The sequence below is a fragment of the Falco cherrug genome, chromosome 6, assembly GCF_023634085.1.
Source record: "Falco cherrug isolate bFalChe1 chromosome 6, bFalChe1.pri, whole genome shotgun sequence".
Taxonomy (NCBI): Eukaryota; Metazoa; Chordata; class Aves; order Falconiformes; family Falconidae; genus Falco; species Falco cherrug.
The window spans coordinates 5201741-5225755 of NC_073702.1; the positions used below are offsets into that span (position 1 = coordinate 5201741).

At 40.8% G+C, this 24015-nt stretch overlaps 1 protein-coding gene across 4 annotated transcripts in view; it reads left to right on the plus strand.

Moving 5' to 3' along the window:
* The window catches only part of RNGTT (RNA guanylyltransferase and 5'-phosphatase), a 193437-nt gene extending 176535 nt beyond the window's left edge, over positions 1-16902 (plus strand). For 3 of the 4 annotated variants that reach the window (XM_055713704.1, XM_055713706.1, XM_055713705.1), the window contains 2 exons: positions 11170-11293; positions 14060-16902. In XM_055713704.1, the coding sequence (XP_055569679.1) occupies positions 11170-11293; positions 14060-14223 (288 nt within the window). In that variant the 3' untranslated portion in view covers positions 14224-16902. Of the gene's footprint in view, positions 1-11169; positions 11294-14059 lie in introns of those variants that run through there. The other variant, XM_055713707.1, reaches the window with a different exon arrangement.
* The last annotated feature ends 7113 nt before the right edge of the window (positions 16903-24015 follow it).

Here is a 24015-nt window from a genome sequence, read left to right on the forward strand (position 1 = left end):
GACCTCATCAGCTGGCAGGCACCGTGAAACCATTTGCAGCGTCTGAGCCACGATTAACTTCCCCATCTAGCTCCTTCCATTCTGTAACCCCACAATGATCAAGAAGACCTGCATGCTTAGATTTTAGTTTATAGATCCAATTATATGGAACGCCTTTAATTGCTTTTGAAAAAAGGAGGAAAAAAGCTTTCCATGATTTAAGCCTCAAAGACAGTTAGGCTTTGAAGTTTAAGGCAAACTATTCAAGCAGGGGAGGGAGTTCAAGCCAGCTCGATGCCATGAAAGCAGTTGAGAAGTGAGTTAGGGCAGCTGACTTTCACTGCAGGAGTTGCTTTGATCAAGGCTAATTTTTGAAAGTCTACTTTAAGTCAGCAGCCATTAATCTTTTTGTTGTGATGTGTTATCAGCAATGGAAAAAAAAAATTATTTCCCTTCTAATTGAAATCTTAGAAGGGTAAAAAACACAATGAAAAATCTCTAATAGGCCATTTGCAGCTTTTTTCCCCAACACATCTTTAGTTTATTGTTATAGCACTGCTGAGTAGATAAATTTGGTGGCTGTTGTTGTTTGACTCTTCAGGGCTTTGTGTTTTATATTGTGGCAGTGTTTCATTGAGGTATTTATCAGCTCCATCACTTAAGTGGTTCTGGCAGTCACCTGAAACTCATCCTATGTCATTAGCTACAAAAACGAAGGTTGAGTTAGCAGGGTTGTGAACTCCGATCTCAGCAATCAGGTGTAAGAGTGCCCCCTCAAAATGGCAAAGTCTTAATCATTGTAGTTTGACTTTTTTTGTCATCTTGTATTTGAAAATTCAGAGTTCTTGCTTTTCTATATAATACAAATACATATAAAAAAATAAAAATAAATTTTAAAAAGTAAAAATTAAAATTAAAAAAAACCACAAACCCTGAATTTTTTCTTTAAATAGTAAGATTTCACTCTGCTGTAAGAGACTTGCGTGATTTAAAATCTGGCGCACTCTTTTACAAATACTACCTATTACACAGATCCTGTAAATGCTACGACGAGCAAGACTGAGCCCTCCTCTCTGACTCGACCCTTTGGTTCATAGGTGTCTTGACTGAATGGTTTGTCATCAACCTAGTGAAGCAGATGGGGATTGTCTGAATTTTTATTTCCTACAAGTCCCGTAAACCTCGGTATATTCTAATATCAGATTCATGCGTAACTAGGAATAGCCTCTGAAAGTATGAAGAAGAAAGATTTACTACTTTTTGTAAATATGTCCTAGGCAAAAACTGACACACATGTTAAATATAGGAGATTTAAAAGCAAGTTTGCTCAGTTCTGGTCTCAGTGTATGCACACGTTCTCTCTGTACAATCTCAATATTTTCAAGTACTAATAGGATTTCTCGATGTTGAAAACATTTATAAATTTATAATCTTGCTCCCTACCCCCACCTTTCTAATAATGCTTGCATAGCATGTTTAATAATTTACATATCACTTAGATACTAGTATTTGATAAAGTCAGTATGCCATATGCAGCTTCCAGTGTTATATGTTTCTTTGTCTGCCTACTCCAGTGAAGAATACAAAGTAAAATTTTCATTATATCTTTCTTCATGTTGTTATTCAGTAATGTTCTGAGGCAAAGAAATTTGAACCATGGGGAAAGCAGAGCTGCTAACAAACCACTTTGGGCTTTGTTAGGCACCATGAATATATTACATATGATTATCATAAAATTATGGCCTGGAAATTGAACAGTCATGCTGCTGCATTTTAGACAGTACATTTATAATAAGCTGTAATAAAGTAAACATTTTGAATGGATATAAGAAGAGGCATTACTTGCGATCACAAATGTATGTTCAATTCATGTTTTTGAAGCTCAATTTAACACGGCAAACAAATTTCCTTGTAGTGTTAACACAGTTGTTCTCAGTGGCGAATTTTGATTTATGGAGAAAAAAACTTTAAGCGCATAAAACTGGATGTTTGGGATCTAAATAGAAGAAAAGAATATGATTCATAATGGCTGTAATTTGAAAGCTGCGTGTTGTTAGAAGTAAAAGTGGGTTTAAAAGACTCACTTGCAATTACCTGCTACTTTGGATTCTAGTTTAAATTTCTTTTTGTTTATTCTGGTATCATTTGGCATTTTTCTAAAAGAGTATAAAGCCATGGTTTCTAAGAACATTTCAGAAGCTAGGTAAGCAAGGACCAGAATTAGGTTTAGGGCCTGATCCTGATAAACACTAACCCAGGCTAATTGATCTTACGAAGCTGCTCGGAGGAATATAACTCAGAAGGGTAAGAGTTTGTAGATCCAGGGCCCTCATGAATAGCGATCAGATACAATCTGACTCATAAAAGTAGTTTTGCCTCAGATGACATGGAAAGGCTTCTGGGAAGCTCCTGATAGCCCAGCCCCAGGGAATATCCCTGCAACCCATCCCCAGCAGTGTGACAGCAAGGAACAGAACCCCTTGCAGGGTGTAAGAAGTACAGATAAAATGAGATTAATTTAGACTCCTACAGTAGCAACGGCTTGAGCACAAAGAAAAGATGAAAAAGCATCATATGAGAAAGTACACTGTAAAATCTGTGTGTGATAAACACAAACGTTGGTCAAGAGAGCCATCATCAACAAGTGAAAGGCAGAAAATGACAGAAAGACTCTTCATCCTGTTCTGACACAGTCGCCTAGGTTATCTTTCATTTATTTTGAGGTATAGAAATAGCATTGCCAAAGGTTGTACAACAGTGATAGCATTTCTTTGTTTCCGGAAGATTTGTTTGGGTTTCTACTGATAAATTATTAAAGAGATCTCATCTGCCCAGTGTCACAGGATTTCTTGGTAGCATGAGTGTAAGTACCTGAGGGGTAATTAAGATTGGGTTGAGAGAACCTAATGGGGGGTAAATGCTTTCCCTGTTGTGTGACCACAAACCATCTCTCTCTGTTTCCCCATTTGCAAACTGAGAATAATAAGCCTTATGAAATTAATAATTTATGAATGAGCTAAGTGGTGTTTTCGAAGTATATTCTTTACTGTTGGTGCATAACTCTCTTCTCCTGGATCTTTGTGTCTTAGCATGCAGCGGTCTCAGTTTGGGGCTCGCTCCCTTTTGCAAAAGCACTCTGAGTGAATAAAACACAAATGAGACTGGCTTTCACAAGCTAGCTCATGTCAAGTAGAAATACAGTCCTCAAAATATGTCAGGCTGTAGGTGCAATGTTTCCTCCCGGAATCATAGCTGTGTTATGATTTCAGCTTTTTCTATCAACTTGCACTGTATACCCTTACTCTGTCTTCCCCTCCTGTACGGTTGCTTACATTCTGGGGAGGGGGGGCACTTCTTTCAGAAACCTCCTGTGGATTCCTTGTCCTTCACTGAAAGGATTTTTTTTGCTTATTTGTGTTTGCATAATCTGCTGAACAGTTCTGCGGCCTGTTGTGGCATTTGACTACTTCGCTTTCACCTGCCTGTTTTTCTTTAATACTTTGGCAAACACCCTCAAATTTCAGTACTGACCCCAGGGATTATTAGTGGCACAGTTATTCTTGGTGTGCCAAATCCAAGGTGGCTGTCTCTGGCCTCTACAAAGTTACTGCAGGTGCTTGCAGTGAAGCATTGTTCTCAACCTCCTAGAAATTCATGAGTTGGTGAAGCTCTTTTTGCACCAAACACACGTCCTTTGTACAGTAAGTTCACACTGATGCTTCCTTTGAGAGCTCCGTTACTGCTGTCTTACTGCCTGGGTGTTTACTGCAGTTCCCAAATCCACTGAAGTGTCTTCCTCTTTCATTAGCACATGCTGAGGGTCAGAATTCCATGAGCTGTTTTTTAAATATAACTCCATTTAAGAACTTATTGCAGTGATAGTCTGGCAGGTTCATGAGTCCTCAGCACAGAATTCTTCGGTTTCTCAGTTTCTACAGGAGGTATACAGAGGGATCTTTTTTCTTTAATCCACATACCTGTGATGATTAGGATGCCTGGGCAAGGGTTATCAATTATTACTTCGTTTCATTTAACTGTTCGGGATGTGTATGGACCCTTGGATCTCTGTGTCGCACTCTTGATGATGATCAAAAGAAAATAGGGTTTTGAAAAGTTCCCACAGGAGTTAGGTGGAGATGGCAGTCTAGCAGGAAGGTCAGCTGCCTTCTGAGTACTGTAGATGCCTGAGTTACAATGCCCAAAAGGGGGTGAAATGGCAAGGATAGAAAAAGAGTATCTTGAAGTGCATGCATCATAGAGCAAAGCATTTATGCAAACACCGATATATTTCCACATCATGGTCTTAGCAGTTACCAGCTATACGCTTTGTCATAGACACCAGCGTTCCTCTGAGAGTCCCAAACTAGGCTCAGGAAAACATCGGTTTCTTCCAGGTAGTTCAGATGGTGGTGTGAGGTCAGGTGTACAGGAGACCTTCCAGGATACATTAAGAAATCTAATTCCAGCTGGCACTGAAAGTCATTAAACTTGTAATATCACTGATAAGAGGAAGGCTTTTTATTTCTGATGTCTCTTTCCGTCAGTCAGTTGTCAGGAAAATCCCAGGACTCCCAACTCATTCTATACATCAGAAAACACTATTCATATTTGAAATTACTACATGTAAGAATGGGAAATTCTTTGAGAAAATATTATATGTTTTAAAAGAAAAAATAAATAATGAACTGTGAGTGCTAGACTCTGGAGAGTCAAAACCAACAAAAAAAGTGCCACAATTTAAAAAAGCCACAGTCTTGTGATTTTAAAACATGTTTTTTTCTTTTTTTGCTTTTTCCGTGATTTTCCAGTGCTTGGTGTTAACATTGTCGTTTAATTTAGCGTGAACAAAAATGTTAAAATTTTTATATTTCTTAATGTTCCTTTCCAAGAATGAAATTCAAGTTGGAGCATTTCCATTTCCTGTATACACAAGAAATGGTGTAGTTACACTTAGAAGGCTTCTTATTGTTAAATAAACATATCAATCGCATTGTGTTTACCCAAGCTGATAACTATTTGTTGGGTAATATATTACTTAGAAGGAAACACTCAGTATGTTTAGTGTAACAACAGAATTGGTTACCAGTGGTTTTATTTTACTTTGGACAAGTCTATGCATTTTGATAAAATAATCTCTTGAAAGATATTAAGAAATAGATATTAAGATATAGATATTAAGTTACATTACAAAATCTGTTTTGGTTTGAACAAAAATGTGAAGCGGAGTATTTAGCTGAGTAACTTTTGCCTGTTGACAGTATTAATATTTGTGGTCCTGTATACACTAATGGTATGATCAGGCATTTAATAACCATATTGTAAATTTTTATAGCTCTTTGAGAAATTTTACTGTGAAAAACATGAGATACTTTATGTGAGTGGGGAAAAAAGTTCTTTAAAAGCATCTGATCAAGCTGGCCAAGAATTAGGAAGAAGCACTGAAATAACAACCTGGGATCCGTATTAGGGGCTGTGTTGGGGGCTCTAATAACTACATGGCTACTGACTCTCCGGGATGTTCTGAGGTTGTTAGAGTTTCTTATCTTCATGTCCACTTCTGTAATTGCATGTAAGAGTGCTTTTCCAGGACAGTCCTTGCCCATATGCACATTCCTCTGGAAAGCTGGGCGTACACTAAAAGCATGAACTTTGAAGCTTTGTTTTAGGTGTATTCTCAAAGTAAATGGGAGCCCTGTTTCTCACCTCATTTCCTCTCAGTTGCCTTGGTTTGACCTGAAGGTCCTTGGAGTTTGCTTGTCACCTTTCAGTCTTCAAAAATACCTCATGTTGAGTTTGGCTTATCTTTCTATCTTCAGAAACTATTGATTTTGTTACTGTTGCTTCTTTGTTTTTTCTGTCGCCATCCTGTTCCTTCAGGAAGTCTTGGCCCCTCTTTGTTCCCTCCAATTCCCATGTAATTGTTCTTTTTGTTCCCTGACTGTTGTCATTGCTTCTCCCTGGGCTTCAGATGATGTCCTTACTACTACATGGTACCAGTGGGCAGGTTAATTCGCTCTGTTGTCTAGGATATTCCACATTGCTTGAGAGACGTAGTTTTGAAGTCTGTAGTACTTCACAGTTGTGGGCAGTCACAGCATTTGAGAGTAATGCAGAAATCAGGATTTGGGATGTGCTATTTTGCTAGAGAGAGATTTTATTTCCTAAACTGTCATTTGTGGCTGAATGTATCCCAGTACCCTCAGGACAAGGAGCTTGCAAATGTCGTATTTTGTTGACAGTTCTTAGAAAAATGTGGTTTGATTTTTACAGGGTGGCTGACTAGAGAGGGTGTGGGCTCCAGTCCTTCTGCCGTAGGAGACTGGGAAGCAACCAGAAGGTTTCTCCCTCGTGAACACAGCTGACAGTTTGTTTTGGGATGTGCTGCTGTCACTTGTTTGGTTGCTTTGGCTGTGAGAATGGATCCTAATGGAGAAAAGTTAGTTATGACATCAGAGAGGGAGAACTACTTTCCAGGCCTTATGTGGCTCCAGGCTCTAAGCATTTCTCCCCTCCAGGCGTTGGAACTTGTGTTTAAAAAGCCAGGAAACAGTTTGTGTACTTGAGTGTATCAAAAAGGAATACCTTCATTGCACGTGCCAGCTATAAAAAGAAAAAGCAGAGTCTTCTTAGAAAATAGAAAGCCATTAAATTTAGAATCTATCTTGCCTGTGTGTTATGGCTCTTTTTTTTTAATTCTGTATTTAGAAATAAAGACCTTCTTAATTCTGTAAGATTTCAACTGCTGCTTTTGCTCATTTGTTCTCTCATGGAAGTTAACATTCTCTGCGTCTACTATGATGATTGTTTCTTCTGGGATCTTAGAAATAGGCTGATAACTAGGGTTGTGGAATAAACAAGAGAAATAGGTGACTTGAATTCTATTCTTTCTAGAAATGTTTGGTAATAGAGGGGAAAGTGCAACAAAAAGGCATTTAAAGAGAGAAGGGATTTGAAATAGAACGTGTTCAGATTTTGCTTACAAACTGCTTTCTGTAAAGGGTATTATTTACTGAGCTGAAATAATTTCAGTTGCTTTGAAAAAAATATGCATATGGAAATGCGGGGCTTCTTTCAACCAAGTTTCCATTTATCTAAAAGCTTACCTCCTATTTTCTTTCTAAAGAACTTGAATATAGCGAAGGTATATGCATTTGTAAAGCTTAAGCTTGTCCATTGTAGGCATGCTTTCTGAAATATTAACTTAATATTAACGTTAAAATCTAAATTCTTACTGTTAGTACCTCTTACGTAAAGTAGCGGCTTGCCCAGGAATTTCATTCTATTTTTGGATTAATGGTGATACGACTAATGTTTGAGTGAAGTCTTCCCATAAAATACATATGCTTCAGGTAAATGGAACGATGACTCAGCAGCTGGTGGGGTGACGGACCAGTCTGATGGTCAAGTGCACTGTGGAGATACACAGAAAAGCCTTGGCCGCTGGTAGTCAGCAGAGATAATGCATGCATGTTCATGGGACTGGAGCCAACGACATTCAATGTAAATGGTTTCTCCTCTTTTTCAACTATTGTTTTTTCACATTTTGCTCTAAATTAGCATAAAATGTGGCTTCATTTAAACACACTGTTGTGATTCATCTCAAAATGGCTCCATTATTCTGCCAGGGGAGATAATTTGAGATGGCTTAGATATTTCACTTTTTAAAATATATTTTGAATTTCTTTCAGAACATTGGGGATGGAGGGAGACTGGAAAACGGGATTTTAATTAAACCTGAACTGTCATCATTCTTAGAAGAAGAAATAAGCTTACCCACCGAATATTTTCCTAGTGAATAGATGATGATGATGACAGTGGGAAGCCTTTCTCAGCAGGGAGGGGAAGATAGCTGTCATCTTCATGTAATCTGACATTTGTAGGCAATGGGCTTGTATTACGTCCAGTCTGATCTGATAGTGAGCTATTGTGGAAATGGGGGTGCAGCTTTTGCCCACTTTTTTCCGATCACGTCTTGCAATCTAGCAGTAACGGTGTGAATCAGCTTCCAAGAGGAAGCTCATCCATAATTTTGGGAAATGATTTCTTTTGGGCAAGTAGGCTGGTTCCTGATAACTAGATCGAATGCAGTCAGGAACAGCAAGTGTTCCTGCTGAGGAACAGTTTGGCTCCTCTTGAAAGGAAAGTAGTGTAGAGGCTGGTGTTTGTCCTTGCCGGGGACACAGCTGCGGCCCAGACCAGAATACTGTTCTGTTGCACACCACCTCTGACAGCCCCATGTCCGAGGGGTAATCCTCCAGGCTTCTAATTCGGACTGGCCACCCGAAAAAAGGCTAGGGAGTAAATATTCAATTAAGGGAGGCTCCATGGGATCCTTAATGTGCTGGGAATTTCCGTCTTGAAATTGCTGAGTGCTGATTCAAGGCATTTTATCAACAGTATGGCAGAAGCATTGACACTCTACCAGAAGCATTGGGGCTGATGAGGATAAACATTTTGGCTGAGAACTGCCATCATTCCTCAGATGCTTCTCCTGTTCCCATAAAGCACTAGCTAGAAGTGCCACCTCTCAGGGAGAGAAATGATGGTGCATTATTCAGGTACTCTATGGACTGTAATACTTCAAAGGGGAGAAGGAGAGATGAACCCCATACTGCTAAGGGAAAATCGAGAAGGCGTTGCTCTAAGCAGCTCAGAATGAATTCCCAAAGGAAATTCAAGACCGTTAAATTTGACGGTTTCCCTGTCACGCTTTGAAGCTGAAATACCAGAAAGTAGCATGCAAGTAATAGGTAGATATAAGGTGTGAATTATGGATACAAGGATCACTATGGGCTTGTTCAGTCCTGTGCGTAAACAATGCCCATTTAGAAGTCTCCTAAGATGCCACAGAAGAGTATTTTTAATGCTGAAAAGTATGTTTTGCTCAGAGTAGTTGTAGTCTCAACCAGATGCCCAGCAGTTCCTAAAATCTTTGTTAATATTACAACTACATTTACAAGACTGAGGTCACTTAACGTTGAGAAAAGTAGGTGCTGTATTTCTTCCTTTGTGAAATAATTACTACAACCTGCAATTGTTAAAGACTATGATCACTGGTTTTCTAAAGGGAAAATTCATTCGAAATTGATGCTTTGGCAGGTGTTCATATTTTGTGGAAAGATCTGTCTTCCAGATTGCTAATGAATGGCCAAGTGAGTATCTACCTAGTTAATAATGCTGCTTAATTGCCACAGTCAGATAAAGCTGCCACCTAATTCATTGCTGTTCTGAGCATCTGAACACTGGAAGAATGATAAACCATGGGAAAGCCATATGAAATGGTTGGTTAGTTGAAGTCATTGCCTGCGGTTTTATACCTCTCTAGCAGGTGATCCTTCTAACATTTCCCTGCTTTGGCAGATCATCAGACATGTGGTCATACCCCCTGCTGCCCCTGCTTCCACTAGGCAGCTGTTTTCAAAGTAAAATACCTTCCCAAGGCGCCGCGCAGCCAAGACTTTCTTCCTGGGTTTATGTATCCATAATGTGTTAGAAAAAGATGTTGTGTTTTCCTGCATACACCTAAAGGAACATAAGTGCACCCACAAACGTGTGGCAGTCAAACATCTGGACTGTATATAGATTTTCAGCGTGGATGGAGAGTAGTGATGTGCTGCGCAGAGCATGCTGCAAAGGAAAAGATTGCTTGTCTGGGCAATTGGTTGATTTCATCCAAGTGATAATCAGCAGATGCAAACTTCACTTAAGGATTAAACGAATTTAGGAAAAAAGCTCTTTGCAGGAGATGGAATGGGTGAAGGAATAATGTGTGACATAGAAACCTGACTCTAACTCTGTCAGTCCCGCAGCGTCCTGCAGGCCTGTCCTAGGTCTCAGTTGTAAGCGGGTTTAACAAAATGGTTTTACAGTGCCATGTTCATTCAAGAAGTAAAATCCCAGGACTCCCTATCTGGGAATGAGCACAAGTATTCAGGGTAAATACACAGAAAAATGTTGGGATTCTGCTTACCAAATTAAGGATAGATCCTGTACCATGCAGTATAGGAGGACTCAGCCTATACTCAGGGCCTTTTCGTGAATTAATTGCCTTTATCTGGGAATTAATGGAAAAGAGGTTCATGGGTTTTTCCACTGTATGTGCTATTAAGCTGTCTCGAGACAGTTATGGCCTTTTTCAAACCTGCATCCCTCTGACAGTAGTAAATTCCCATGTCACTGCTCAGGAGCAAGTAGACGAGAGAGGTGAAAAATTATGCTAATGAATTGCAATAACCAGTCCCTTTTTATGAGAATGCTTATGCGTAAGCTCATGAATCCAGAGTGTTGTATTACCTTATACAGCTTTTTGTGGGTAAAGTATAGCAAACTAAACGCAGCTAGCAGTTAAATACAGCTTTATAGTTCTGAAGAGGCCCTTTGGAACAGAATGAAGTATATGGGTAAAATTGTTAAAGCATTAGATAAGGTTCTCAGGTTACCATGGTTACGTGAGAATTTTGCATTGTATCATAGATTAGGATGCATAGGATGAAGTAGCCAAAACAACTAGGAAGTTCAATGCATATAGACTACATTTCCAAATGACACAGCATTGCCAAATAGACAAATAGCTCGGGATATTGGCTGCTGACAAATCTCTGAATCAATAGAGAGGCCTGAAGGAAATATAGAGCATATGCAATTTGAAATCCTGCATTATTTTGGAGTTACAATCTTAATTCTTAAAAGACAAAATAATTTTTTTTAAAGAAGAGAGAAGAAAAATCCTCAGTAATATAAAGAGTGAAATGATTTTCCACAAGCTCTTTCTGGTATTGAAATCTGACATTTGGCTTTGAGACCTTCAACAAAGAAGGTTGATGAAACATGGATAATACATTTCGTGCACTTAGGCTGGCAGTAGCGCTTACACTGGATGCAGTTTATTCCCATGGAAACCTATTTGCATTTGGGCCAGAAGTGACTTTTTTCCCCCTCTGTTAGAGGTGCTGATGTTTTAGCATATTATAATTGGTGTATATTGACAGCAGATTTGAAAAGTATTTTTAAAATGTTGAGTAGCTGAGCATATGTATATACGGAGATGTAATCTGTGCAGTTCTTCTGTGTAGGATGGAACATGTTGCTGAAAAATGCAGGGCAGTTTTTGATCTTCTGTTATTTATCCCTAAAGAAAAAAAAAATAGTTAATTAAATTGTTTATCCCAAACAATTTTTTTTTTTTAACAGGTGACAAAAGAACTGAAGCAGTATGACAATAAAATTATAGAGTGCAAGTTTGAGAACAACAGCTGGGTTTTCATGAGACAGAGAGTAGACAAAAGCTTTCCAAATGCCTACAGCACTGCCATGGGTGAGTAGAATAAATTGCTTTAAAAGTTTTTCAGGCTCAAATTTTAATTTTTTAACTCTGTCCTAATTTAAGGAGGAAAGGCACTCTGTGCTCTCATTTCTAGTTTGAGTGCTGGCTTCTCTAGCTTATTACAGTAATACCTCATCTTGCAAATTCTTATGTCATGTTTAGCTTTTATATAGCATGAATCCTTTGGCCTTTGGCTTCAGGGTCATTTGATGAAGTCAGTTAAACGGAGACTCTGATGCAGTATTTGACGGATAATGCAGAAGCAAGTGCCTAAGTCTGTGTAGAATTGCAAACGCTTGCTCAGAGACCTTAAGTGGCACAGCATGCCTTTTAATTGAGACCCAGGGAAGTTTTTATTTATAATAGCATTGCAATGGCAGCTAACTAACTAACATCAGTTCCTAGCATCGTGTTGGCTTGTTGGGATGTAATGCAAGCTGGCACACTGTGAGTTGCATTTGTTGAACAAAAAATCCGTTATAATTTCACCTCTATTCAAAATGCTGAAACTGTTGTTTGGCAGATGGGCTAGAAGATTAATAGGAGGAAGTGTCACCTTAAGTTTCTACAATAGTCATACAAACAATGAAGAGGGAAACAAATGAAAAGCGGGGTATATCCCCACAGAATTGTGAGACTTTTATGTTCTTCTATCAAAAAACATGTTGCCAAGTATTGTAAATTAAATTATGTTGTTTACTTTCAGATGAAGTATAAGAGTTTGAATAGAAGTGTGCAAGGCTGAATAACAATAGTCATGTTGATACTGACTTTTTGTTAAGTGCCAAAATGAAGTTTAATCATATTTAAGACCACACTATTTACTAGAGCGTGTACAGATGATGTCGGATTTTCTCCAAACCATTCTACTTGTATTTCTGCCTGAGCAGTGAGTGGATTTTCTTGAACAAACAAAACGTGGTCATTTTTGCCAGGAGATAATAAATCTGTTGGCACCTTAGGGAACCAGCACAGAATGTAGCTGAAATGTTGCTGAGCAGTCCTGTTGGGAAAGAGGAATGAGCCACAAAAGTCATACAAGTACATCTCTTTGTCACCATGACCTAAATTTCTTTTCTCTGTTTTACCTTACTGTTTCAATAGTTGGTTTCCCTTGGAGTTTTCTCTTCTTTGAGGAGCAGCGTGTTGTTCTTTCCTTCGTTCTTAAGAGTATATGTAGCTGCCCTTTTTCTCTTCATTTTCTGCATTTGTAGAGCGCTTGTGTTATTTCTGGCGCTTTTTTTCTGCCAAAACATAATGAACTTCCTAAAAATAAAAATTAAAAGAAAATTAAATCCTGTAGGAAAAACTGTTATCTCCAAAAGTTGTATTTTCTTATTTGAGACTTCTGTAGATCCTTTCTCCTCTATTTGCTTTCTCTTGATGAAAAATACTATTTATTTTTCCTCATAGTTGAAATGACAACAAAATAAGTACCTGTCTCCGTCTTGCTTTAGAACTTTGATACCTTTTAAATTGAAAAGAGGAGGGCTTTTTGAATGATAAAGCAAGGACAGCCCTTAAAAGTTGATACTAAGTTATGCCAGCTGCCTTGTGGCACAAATTACCTTCATAAACTACCGCTTATAATAATGGTTTCCAAATGCAAAAGTCACATACGCTGCAACTTTTAAAGCACCTTTTCACCAAAAAGTGAGATAATGAAAAAATAGTGCTAAGAAGGTGTTTTATTAATTGGAAAGTAATGCTTTGCATGGTTCTGTAATTCTGCAAGAAAGAAGGGAGTGTTTTAATTTAAGAGTCGTTATTTGTAACAATGCTATAATTGCAAGTGCATTTTAAAGTGTCTTAATGTTGTTTTGTACTCTAGGGGGTCAATAGATTGTTTCGCATGGAAATTGCATCCATAGTGTGGCCAATCCTTACATGCTATAAATTATCCTCTAATAATTTTGTACTTTCTTCCAAGATAGTCATAGGATTCCTCCTTAATTTCTTGTTCTATATGCTTTCCCTCCTCCCTAAGTGTCTCAGAAGGATTAAATTAGAGGAGTATAAAGTTTTATAGGAAAAGTATTAAAAATATTTCATTTGTTTTAACAGAAGTAAGCTTTTTTATTTGTTCCATAAAATCCTGTGGGCTATTACTTAGAAACTATGACTTGGGGAGTCATGTTAAGTAATCCAAGTGTATTGGATTGTACATGCATGCCTTGGCCACCATGCAGCACCTACGGCCCTTCCTCCATCATACGGTCTGGTGTGCTTGACATGTAGCCTGCTTGGTGTCAAGTCTTTCTGCCACGTGAAGGTATATGGGTTAAAAAAAAAAGTGCTGTGCATTGTGGGTTTATGATAATTATAGTACTTAGTGATGAAGAAAAAGGTTATCTTAATGCAGAGGTTTTTAATGTTAGCCAATCTCGTTTCTAGCTATTTGAATTTTATGAGTGTTTTAAAGCCGTGTCTCACAAGACCTTTGCTGCTGTTGCTTGCCTCAAGAAGGTGTCACTTCTTGGCTTTTTTATAGTTGCCCTGTGAAGCCTACACACACATGCCTTTTGTTTGTTTTAAAAAGGGAGATTCCTGCAAGGTAGGGGCCCACTACACTGGTTTGCTTTCTGGGGGGACAAAGCAGAGGCACTTGACTCCTGACACAATCATCTTGTGAAGGCCCACGTTTAAGGCTGAATACTTGAGCCAAATTGTTTACTTTGCAAAGAGGGGGTGAAACGGTTGAAGTGCCAGCTACAACAAATCAATTTAGTAACTTGAGAATATTGTCTTTGTTCCCAGCTGTATGCAACAGCATCCAGAATCCGGTCACGAAGGAGATGTTGTTTGAGTTCATTGACAGATGTACGGCAGCTTCTCAAGGACAGACACGGAAACACCACCTCGATCCTGACACTGAACTCATGCCGCCGCCGCCACCCAAAAGGCCACGTACCATAACGTAAGGCCTTGGTCTCGGCCGATAGTGTGTTTATACAGTTCTGCAGAAGGTGAAACACAAATGTGAAGGCTGGAAGAAATCTGAATTGCTGTAAATACTTGGGTGTGGTTTTTTGAGTTTGGGGGTTGTTGTTTGGGTTTGTTTTTTTTTTCCTTCAGATTCCACATATGAATGGACATTGTTTTCTAACTGATAAATTCAGCCTTACCTTATGGTATTTGAAGGTGAAATTTCCAAAGGTTTAGACAAGAACAGTACAATGAAGTCAATGGAAAGCTGCCTTGTTTATATATGGATCTCTTTTCACCTTTAATTTATAATGTCAGCAATCTGGAACTGAGAAAACATTGGGATGCTGTACTTTTTAGAGGCTGTGTTTAAAAAAAAACAGAAGGGGTTTTTTATTATTGTTCTTCAACTGGTTGTGATTTGTCACCCATAGTATAACTGATCGTAGTTTCCCTGCATTTTTGAGACTTGTGTTTAAAAGAAAACAGCAATGTTGTTTGTGCTTTGTGTTGGTTAAAAACTAAGCCGCCTTAGATTTCACTAATTTCAAAATAAGCTGGCTTTTTGTTGTTGAAATACTAAAAAAAATGAATCTTTATTGTAAATAGCATCCTTTCGAAAGGAAATGTGCTGTGTGTTTGTTGTTCCCCCCCCCCCCTCCCGTTTGAACCTAACACAACAAATGTATAGTGGGCTGATTTTAGCTTTGCCTTTTTAAGTTTATCTGTAGATAAGGAATACACCAAATCCTTAGTATTAAAGGTCTCTGTTAAGAGACTGTTTCTAGTACAGGGCTTAGTTCTCCACAGTGATACAATTGTAAATATTACTAAAAAGTACACATCACTGTGATATGCAAGCGTAATAAGCAGTGGAAATGATGATGTCTTAGGTCCAGGCACAAAATGGCAAAAGGCACGCCAGGCAACTCCTGTGTGAAAGAGAAGGTAGTTTCAGTGGAGGAGAGCCACGTCAGAAAGGAGTTCTCCTGGTTTAGGTGATTGCAGGGCAAAACCAAGCCACTTAGGGGGGGTGGATGAGTCCCAGGGAACAGGGTGCTCATTTTCGAAGGTGGGGTCGGCTGTCCCGTGGCACCGTGCCCATCCTCTGGCTGGCTTGCTTTCATGCCAAATGAAGAAGTGCATGAATGCCCTGATGGCTTTTGTTGTAGGGCGCTGGCAGATGTTCATATTAGTTCTGAGAAACTGCGTTCTGGTTATCTAAGGGAGGAGTTGTTCTGAGCTGGGATTAATTGGAAACCAAATGCAGATTTTAAAGTTTACCGTACATTTATCAAGCAGGGATCAAATTGGCTCTTTCTATAGTTTACTTAGCGTGCGAGTCATCCGTTCATTCAGCAATCTGATTAGTGAAGCTCATTAATTTGTTGTTGTAACTAAAATGCATTTCTGTTTAAATAAGTTTTAATGTTTGTAAGCAAAATGAACTCCTGCATTATTTTTTTTTTCTGTATGGAAACTTTACGACTATGCTTTGTGGTGGCTTCTTTAGTTGTATCAACCTGTTGTATAAATGCACACGGCATCATTTAGATGGCGTTCCTAGCGTCTCTTTCTGGGATATTCCATATGTGTTTTAGAGAACTGAAGGAGTTCTGTAAGTTACTTTTTATACTGTGGTTAAACTTGATGGGAAAAAAAATGCATTCATCAAAGTTCTTTTTTTCAACTGTACATAGTTTCTGCGTATTATCTATAGAAAAGGTATAATATCACCTATGCAAGGTTGCAAAATTATCTCCTAAAAAGAGCCTTATGAATTTGATGTGAAAACCTATGCAGCCTCTGTGTATCTTGCATTGAAACACACAGTTAATTATTTTTTCACTCAGTATGAATAATTTCCCCCAGACTATACTTGTCATTGAGATTGTCGTAGCATACACTTTGTCACTGATCTTCATGGTTCTGTGGCAGTTGCAATGTGTATGATGATTACAGCCTTCTCCATGAGGTTAGGACATTTCGTTCTTTTAAGGATGTGTCCAGGTTATTTCCATCTTTCTCCTTCCTAGCCCTTGCATCTTGTATTTCAACAAGACCTAGCTTCTGGTTTACCTTCTACTTCAGAGCTGCAGCGCTGCAGGCTGTCTTCCATGTGCATTCCACCAAGTCCATGAATGTGTTGTGGCCCTTGTATTTTGACACTGTCTTTTTTTCCACTCTGAGCTTGAAATTGATATTTTGGAAGAGTAATGACTCTGCGAAGGTTTAGAGCTCCAAATTCACATTTGATTGTCAAACTCTTCTTGCACTATGACCTGTAGCTTTTTAGAGTGGTCAATCACCTTTGCTTTTCTGGAAAAGAAAGCTACTGGGGAAGGGTTGAATGAAGAATCTGATGAAAACAAATGAATTTTCGCTTGGACCAGATGGGTTTGATGCTGTGAGAAATGCACACCTCCTTTCTCTGCTACTAGATATTCAAGAGATGGAAGCTAAGAAGCAAAGAAGAGTCTGTGCCAGGAAAATAATAATGATTAAACCCCCCCTAACTTGTCTAGTCTTCGGTGTACAGCATGAATTCATCCGCTGTCTTGTCATTTGTTAAATATCTAATTAAAATCTGGTTTCAGTGGAGTTTCCAGAAAATGTAAGTACATTCCTCTCAAACAGTGTATTAAGTATTTTAATAAAGTCAGTGGTTTAAAATACTTTTTCTAAGGTTGTATTTACTTTTGATGCCTGTACTTTCCTGGTACCAGTGCAAGCACAAGGATACTGTGGTGTTACTGCTGTTCAGTGCTACAAGAAAATTATCCATGTTTTTCAGAGGTCAGTGGCTTTTCTCTCAGGTGGGAGCCCCCCAGCCCATGGTGGCCATGATCCATTATGCCGTTTTTAAGTTGCTCTTCCTGCAGTTCGAATCAGAAGGAAACCCGGTGGTACCTGAAGTACGTATTTTATGACAGGCTAATGTTATGTAGCTTATCCATTCAGTGTTAGGTGCAGTTGCATGAAAAGTTGTGCAAGAGGTCTGCGTGGGTCTTCCCTGCCACTTCATCATCCAGCATGACCCTAAACGTGGTAGCCCGCCTACTTGGACCAACTCCTGGACTTGTCATAGGGCAGTTTGGTTTTCAGGTTGCAACTGTCTAGAGCGCATCTTTCAGGAGCTAAAAGGCCAGTCTTGATTTTTCACATTTCTCTTTAATTGAGATCCTACATCCACTGCTGATATGTTCCTGTTACATGTGCAATTCTTGTGGTACTTCTCTCAACCATTTCTGGTTTTCTTGTGTTTGAGTGTGAATGCCAGACCAAATCTGGCATTTGAGCATATCTGGGGAGGTGTGGTAACTTCTCTAACCCCTACTCCGTACTCCCCTCTGTATGCATTAAGGAAGCAGGTTGATGTGCCGGGCCAGCACATCACACCGTGTGTGTAGTTCGTGTTGGCTTGCTTGTTCGCTGGGGTGATCTTATAGGATTTCCACTCCTCAGAATAACAGCTCCTGGTTTTTGCATCTGAGAGGTATGACTTTATACTTGCATAAGATGTAATGCATAATTTTATCTTACGACCTCAGAGTATTCAGAAAGGCACTGGCACAGCAAGCTGATTTCCTAGGATACGTCTGTAGTCAACAGAGAGAATGAGAGCAGAAGTCCGGTTTGTTCCTGTGCATCTCTCCTGCAGATACCTACCACTTCAGTTTCCACTCAGTTCTTTTTCAGTCAATACAACGTGTATCATTTTATGTTATCACCTGTGTTATTAGCACATTGTTAACTATTTTTATCGAGGGTAAATTTCATAGCATCAAAATTCTTGCAGTGGTCAAATAAATTTATAATCTCATGCTCATTAGTTGGTCAAGAGCTATTTATTTTCCATAGGTTATATTCCTTTCCTTTGGATCTCTACTCTAATCCAATCCAAGCAGTTCTGTTAACTCACATGAGAGTAACTTTTGACTGAAATGCCCTAAACAGCCAGATCACTTCCACCCTCCTATGGAATGGCACAAGGTTTCCTCTCGCCTTGCCTGGGGGCTGCTGCCCATTCCAAGGCTGACAAAGCCTGCAGGGTTTAGATTTCATCTGTATCCCTTTGTTTCCAGCGTCAGATTTCTGTGATCTGTGCTTACTGCATAGCTCCTCAAGCTTGCCTTCCTCTGTTCGAGTTGTCCCACCATCAGATGCGCCCCGTGACTGACCCTCTGCTCACGTTCCTTCAGGGCAGTGCTCCACTCCAAGCCTGTATGCTCATCCCAGTATGATACCAGCCTTGAGACGGATGAATAGGGCAGTCCTGTCCCTGTAAGTCATGCTTGCACAGGGACATCAAAACAGCGTCTACCAGCTGTGGCAGTATTCATCATATGAGCAAGGAGCCTTTTCCCCTTCCCTCCCTCATGACCCCATCTCCCCGTTTCATGTACAAACAAAGGTAAGTCATACTCTTTGTGCTGACGTCTGGATCCATTAGTTAATGTTTGCAGTGGGAATATAGGTTAGCGTTCTTCCTGCTTCCCTGGTGACAGTCTGCTGAGCTTCCCAGCAAGCTGAAATCTCTGTTCAGCTGCAGAGATCTGTAGGGCTGAGGTTGGAGGTTAAGACGTTTACAAAAGGGTTTTTCCATCAGTCAGGGCTCATTTTAACCTGGTTTATTTCAATCCATAGTGAGCAGTAGGGGGTTACCTAAGCATGCTGTAACCAGCACTAGTATGAGAACCTCACAGCGGTGGTGCATCCAGAAGTCTGAAAATGTGGGGAATGCTCAGTGAATTTGATGAGGGAACAATACTAATTCTTTTTCAGTGTCACAAAAAAAAAAAAAAAACAAACCCAAACCAAAATAAATTCTAACTGCAACTCATTTCCATTTCTCTTAGAAAACAGTGGATTTCAAAATTGTAAACATTTTTTAATAAAATCAAATTATAGTCAAATCAACTCCCATGATAGGAATTTGTTTAATCAGAAATACTGTTCATGTCTCCTTTCTCCCTCCTCCCCTTCCTCCCTTAGTATCTTCCTATTTGACTAGCAGAAAGCACACATATTGGCTTCAGAAGCATTCATTTATGATACTTCGAGAGAATTAAATTTTTATTAACTCTTCTACTTAGAACTTCCTCTAATGTGAGGAGGTGATAATGTTATCATATTAAAGGGTTACCATATTAAATAGGTCTGTATAAATGCTGAGTATGTAACACTGGAGGAACAGTATCTTGTTATTATCAAAACATACTTCAAAGAGTTTCTGAACTAATTTGATCATCAAGGGATGGGAAACTTTAATACAAAGAGTAAAAAAATCCATTCAAAGAAGTAGGATGGTTCAACAGCAAAACCTTGAAGAAGAGGAAGAAGGAGAAGGGTACAGTTTTCCGTAGGCAAAGTATGCCGTGGGTGTGGGAGGGGGTGCTGAGTGTTTCTGTGGCCCACAAATCAGTGGCACATTGCAATCGGAGCAACTGGAGAACAGGCACGAGTACAGAGAATGCTATGCAGATGCTACAGATTTGGTCTTGTGGATAAAGAGCGTGAAAGGCAGCCAGAACTGGTATCATCTCATGTGCCACAGAGAAAGGGAAGAGGTAAAATGATGGTGAGGTGACTCTCAGAATGGGGAACTCCAGTGGAAAGATCAGAGGAGAGCAGACATCAGTGACACTAAGAAGAGATGGCTTTTTATGTAGAAAAAGATGATGGTGGCCTCCAGTGGCAGAACAAGTGAAGGCAGCAAGGGCTGGCATGAGGGGCGAGGACCTACTCTTCAGCCAGAAGACTCAGATGCGCTGCCTCTCAAGAGGTTCAGCAGCAACGAGGCAGGACAAAGTGTATGGGCTCAAGTCCTAAAAGAGCAAAATAATAGGTAAGCCATTTCTCTTTTCTTAGCAATTAGGCTATTCCTGAGCTCTGAAAACTCTGGGGTACAATTACACACTCAGCAATGTGTATGCTCCCAGGTCTCTGAGAGTAAGTGGGTATGAGACACATCCCTGCATGGGGACACTTCTGAGCCCTTTTTTAGGTAAATCAGTGCTGGTAAACCCATGTGCAGGGCTGGAGTGCCAAGAGAGCTCCTGGTTACGGATTTTACTATTGCAGCCGCCAGGTGTGCCCTTGGCCTTCCTGCTGCCTACCCTGTCAGCAAGCTGCATGGGTAGGGAAAATTGGGCTCCAGATAGGGTACCATGTGGGGTCATGCTCCATTCCCTCTTGCCTCAGAGCCTGCCAATAGAAATACACACGTTTTACCAGTGTACGTGTTAATTTAAGCTGAAGGACTGAATAGACCCCTGGGCTGGAGAGTTAAACGAATAAATTCTAGTCATCTGCCTCTGCCAAGCACTGTTCTGATGAACTCCAGAGTAAGAAGCCCCAGAAACGGGCCACAAATGTCCTATGCAGTATTTCTATTCAAGTGGACTGTGAAAGAAGCAAGTTTGCCAAGAGCCCTGGCAGTACAGGGACGAGGGGACAGATTTGGAGTGACACAACAGGCATGCAAAACCAGAAACGTGTCTCCACGGTAAACAAAAAAGCTGACTTGTAATGAGGTAAGATAAGAATAGAAAAACGGTCTTGGTCTGCATTCCCTGTCAGTTTTACTTGGCAGTCAGTGCTATTTCATGGTGTACTGTAATACTTATCTTCTCCTCCTTTGGTTTAGTTTATAGGCAATCTTACGCAACATCTTTTTGATGAAGAATTCTGGTTTGACAATATGGAGGTTTGAGACCTATAAAATAACTGTTCAGAAAGCACTAAGGACCAAAAAAGTCCCTTTTCTCCATCAGGCAGTGAAAATCTCACATCTCTGAAAGGTCTTCTGGTCTTTAAAGTAGTGGGGTCCCAGAATAATTTACTTCCTCCTGCCATGACAGTTTGTTCTTTTAAAATAAAAGATTCAGTATGTTACTGTTGGGCTGAGAAATCAATCGTATGAAATCAATGATAATTCTGCTGCCAGGTAATACTTATCTGTGCGAGTGACTTGCTGGTATTCTGCAAAAATAGTATGTGGCAAGCAAACGCTGAAGTTTGAAGCAGTTGTGTTTGGCTTTGTGCACCATTTGCTGCTTGCATCAAAGCTGTGTTTTTATCCCTGGAACTAAGAGAAGCCTGTGCCAGCCAGTTTGATGAGTGGCTGGCCATTGGCTTTCTCTTACAAATGTCAAGCAGCAAACCACAGCCTCCTTTGGTTCTGCTATCACAGCTAAGTCATTTTTCAAAAGTGCATGCAGTTAAGTGAGGATGGTGATTTCCAGTTGCTGAGCCTGGTGCAGCCATTATTAGAAGTGGTGCTGGACTCTCCCTCTGCGTGGGGCAAGCTGTCTGATGCAGCCTCCCAGGCAGAGCAAGGGGAGTATGGCTGTGTCAGGGAAAAGGTGAGTGTTGCACGCTCCTCTCCTCAAATATTTCAACCTTTTGACATCTTCATCCGGCCCAATCCCCTCCAGCATCAGTAGCAGAAAAAGTAAAAAACGGCTTGAAGCTGTTATTGACTCTCCCTTCCCATGACAAGTCTTGTACGGCTGGCTCTGCAGGAGAGGTCTTGCTCTGTGCTCCCGAAATCCCTGGCCGCGGTGGGGAGGATGGAGAGGGCATACACTGCCACTCCTGCAGCACTATAGCTGCACATGGGCAAGCTCACCACCGCCCTTTTCGTGAGAGGCTTCCAGTTTAACCACGTAATTGTGCTGAGGATGATAATGACCTTGGGGCGGCGCAAAGGCAGGAGAGCCTGGGCACGGCCTTTCCCACTAAGCACTGCCCGCTCCCTAAGCTTGGCCATTTCCAGCATGGCCTTACCAAAGCGTTGCGCCACGGCAGGGAGCTGAGACGCTGGGATACTGGCGGGCTGTGTGTGCTTCCCACCGCATGGCTTTTGACCACACAGCTTGGTAATGCTCTTCACTCCTCCAGACTAGGGCTTTACAGAAGAAAGACATAGGTGTCTGAAGGGGATGCTTTGGTCTGGTGGGGTGGTAAAGACATCTCTTTTTCTTTCCCCAGAGGGCACCGCTTCATCAGCAGGAAAGGCAGGTTGATCCCAGGGCAGCGAGGGAGGCTGTTCCGCTTCCGTGAGAGGCAGAGTGCATGGCTGAGCCCTCCTGACCAGTGGAAATGGACCAACAGTCCGTCAGTAACAAATGTGCGGGCACATGGGTCTGAAGCAAAAGGAGGTCACTATTAGCTATATAGCTTTGTAGTTAGGAACTCCTGTGTCTCTTGTCTCTCTCCAATTTACAGAAGCCACAAAACCCTCGGCACAGACTAGATACAGAAGTACTAAAGCCTTGTGTATTTGTGTGTAGTAACTGTTGTCCTTTTGGAGTCTGGCTGTGCCACTGAGGATTCCTGATGCTTTACAAAAAATTACGGATGGATGCATTAAGACTGGGCCGTGCTGGCCCGGAACTGCAGAGGAACAAGGAGTGATGATGAGGCTTGCAGAAATGGAATGAGAACAGCAGCCTGCAACACTGGGACTCCTCATTGTATTGATGGAGAAAAGAGTTTAGCCTGTATGCCCGTGTCTCTGTTGAGGACTGTGCAGCAGAAATCAAAAGCCTGGAACATTTGCTAATGATAGCTTCAAAGAGGAAAACCCAGCAGCTCTCGCTAAGTATAAAATGCAAGATTTACTGTGTTACGTAGCAGCTCCTGTTAAATCAGTAGGCAAAATATTTTCTGAGTTCATGGATACTTCACAAAAATACCCATTCCCTAAAGCCAGTTGTGAGTGCAGAACATTTCTGCTTTCACACACGGTTTCAGGAGGAAAACCAGAACAATTCCTGTACAGGCAGCTGGGTTATGAAAACTGACAGAGCATTGCCTGTGTGGAGAGAGTTTAAATGATGCATGAGGGACTGGTTAGTGTGTGATATGCAAATGCAAACCTATCCATGAGGCATTACAAATACAAAATGTCTCACAATTATGCTCGTTTCTCGAAAAGTCATTTCTTACAATGGATTCCTCCCCCTCAGAGCAGCAGACCTTCATTCCCTGGATGAACTGCTGTTAGTCCTTTACCCCCTCTCCAGTGCACTCTTTCGCTAAAGCAAATGGACTGACAGCTGAAGAGTTTGTCATCTCTTGCAATGTGCCTTAGAATTATAGAATTCTTTAGGTTGGAAAAGACCTTTGAGATGTCTGAGTCCAACTGTTAACCCAGCACTGCCAAGTCCACCACTAAACCATGTCCCTAAGTGCCACATCTACAGGTCTCTTAAATGCCTCCAGGGATGGTGATTCAACCAAGCCCCTGGGCAGCCTGTTCCAATGCTTGATAAACCTTTTGAGGAAGAAGTTTTTCATAATATCCAATCTAAACCCCCTCTGGACAACCCGAGGATATTTCCTTTTGTCCTGTCACTTGTTACTTGGGAGAAGAGACCGACCCCACCTGCCTACAGCCTCCTTTCAGGCAGCTGTAGAGAGCGATAAGGTCTCCCCTCAGCCTCCTTCCCTCCAGGCTAAACACCCCCAGTTCCCTCAGCTGCTGCTCGTCAGACTTGTGCTCCAGCCCCTTCCCCAGCTCCGCTGCCCTGCTCTGGGCACGCTCCAGCACCTCAGTGTCTGTCTGGCAGTGAGGGGCCCAAACCTGAACCCAGGGTTCGAGGGGCGGCCTCACCAGTGCCCAGTACGGGGGGACAGTCACTGCCCTGGTCCTGCTGGCCACACTGTTTCTTGGTTGTACATTTGTGCGTTTCCGAGGCTGCAGAGTAGAAGTGGGTAGTTTCAGCATAATGGAGCATCACAGTGAAAGGCTTCCCTGCCTTTTGCTAAGCTTAGATTCT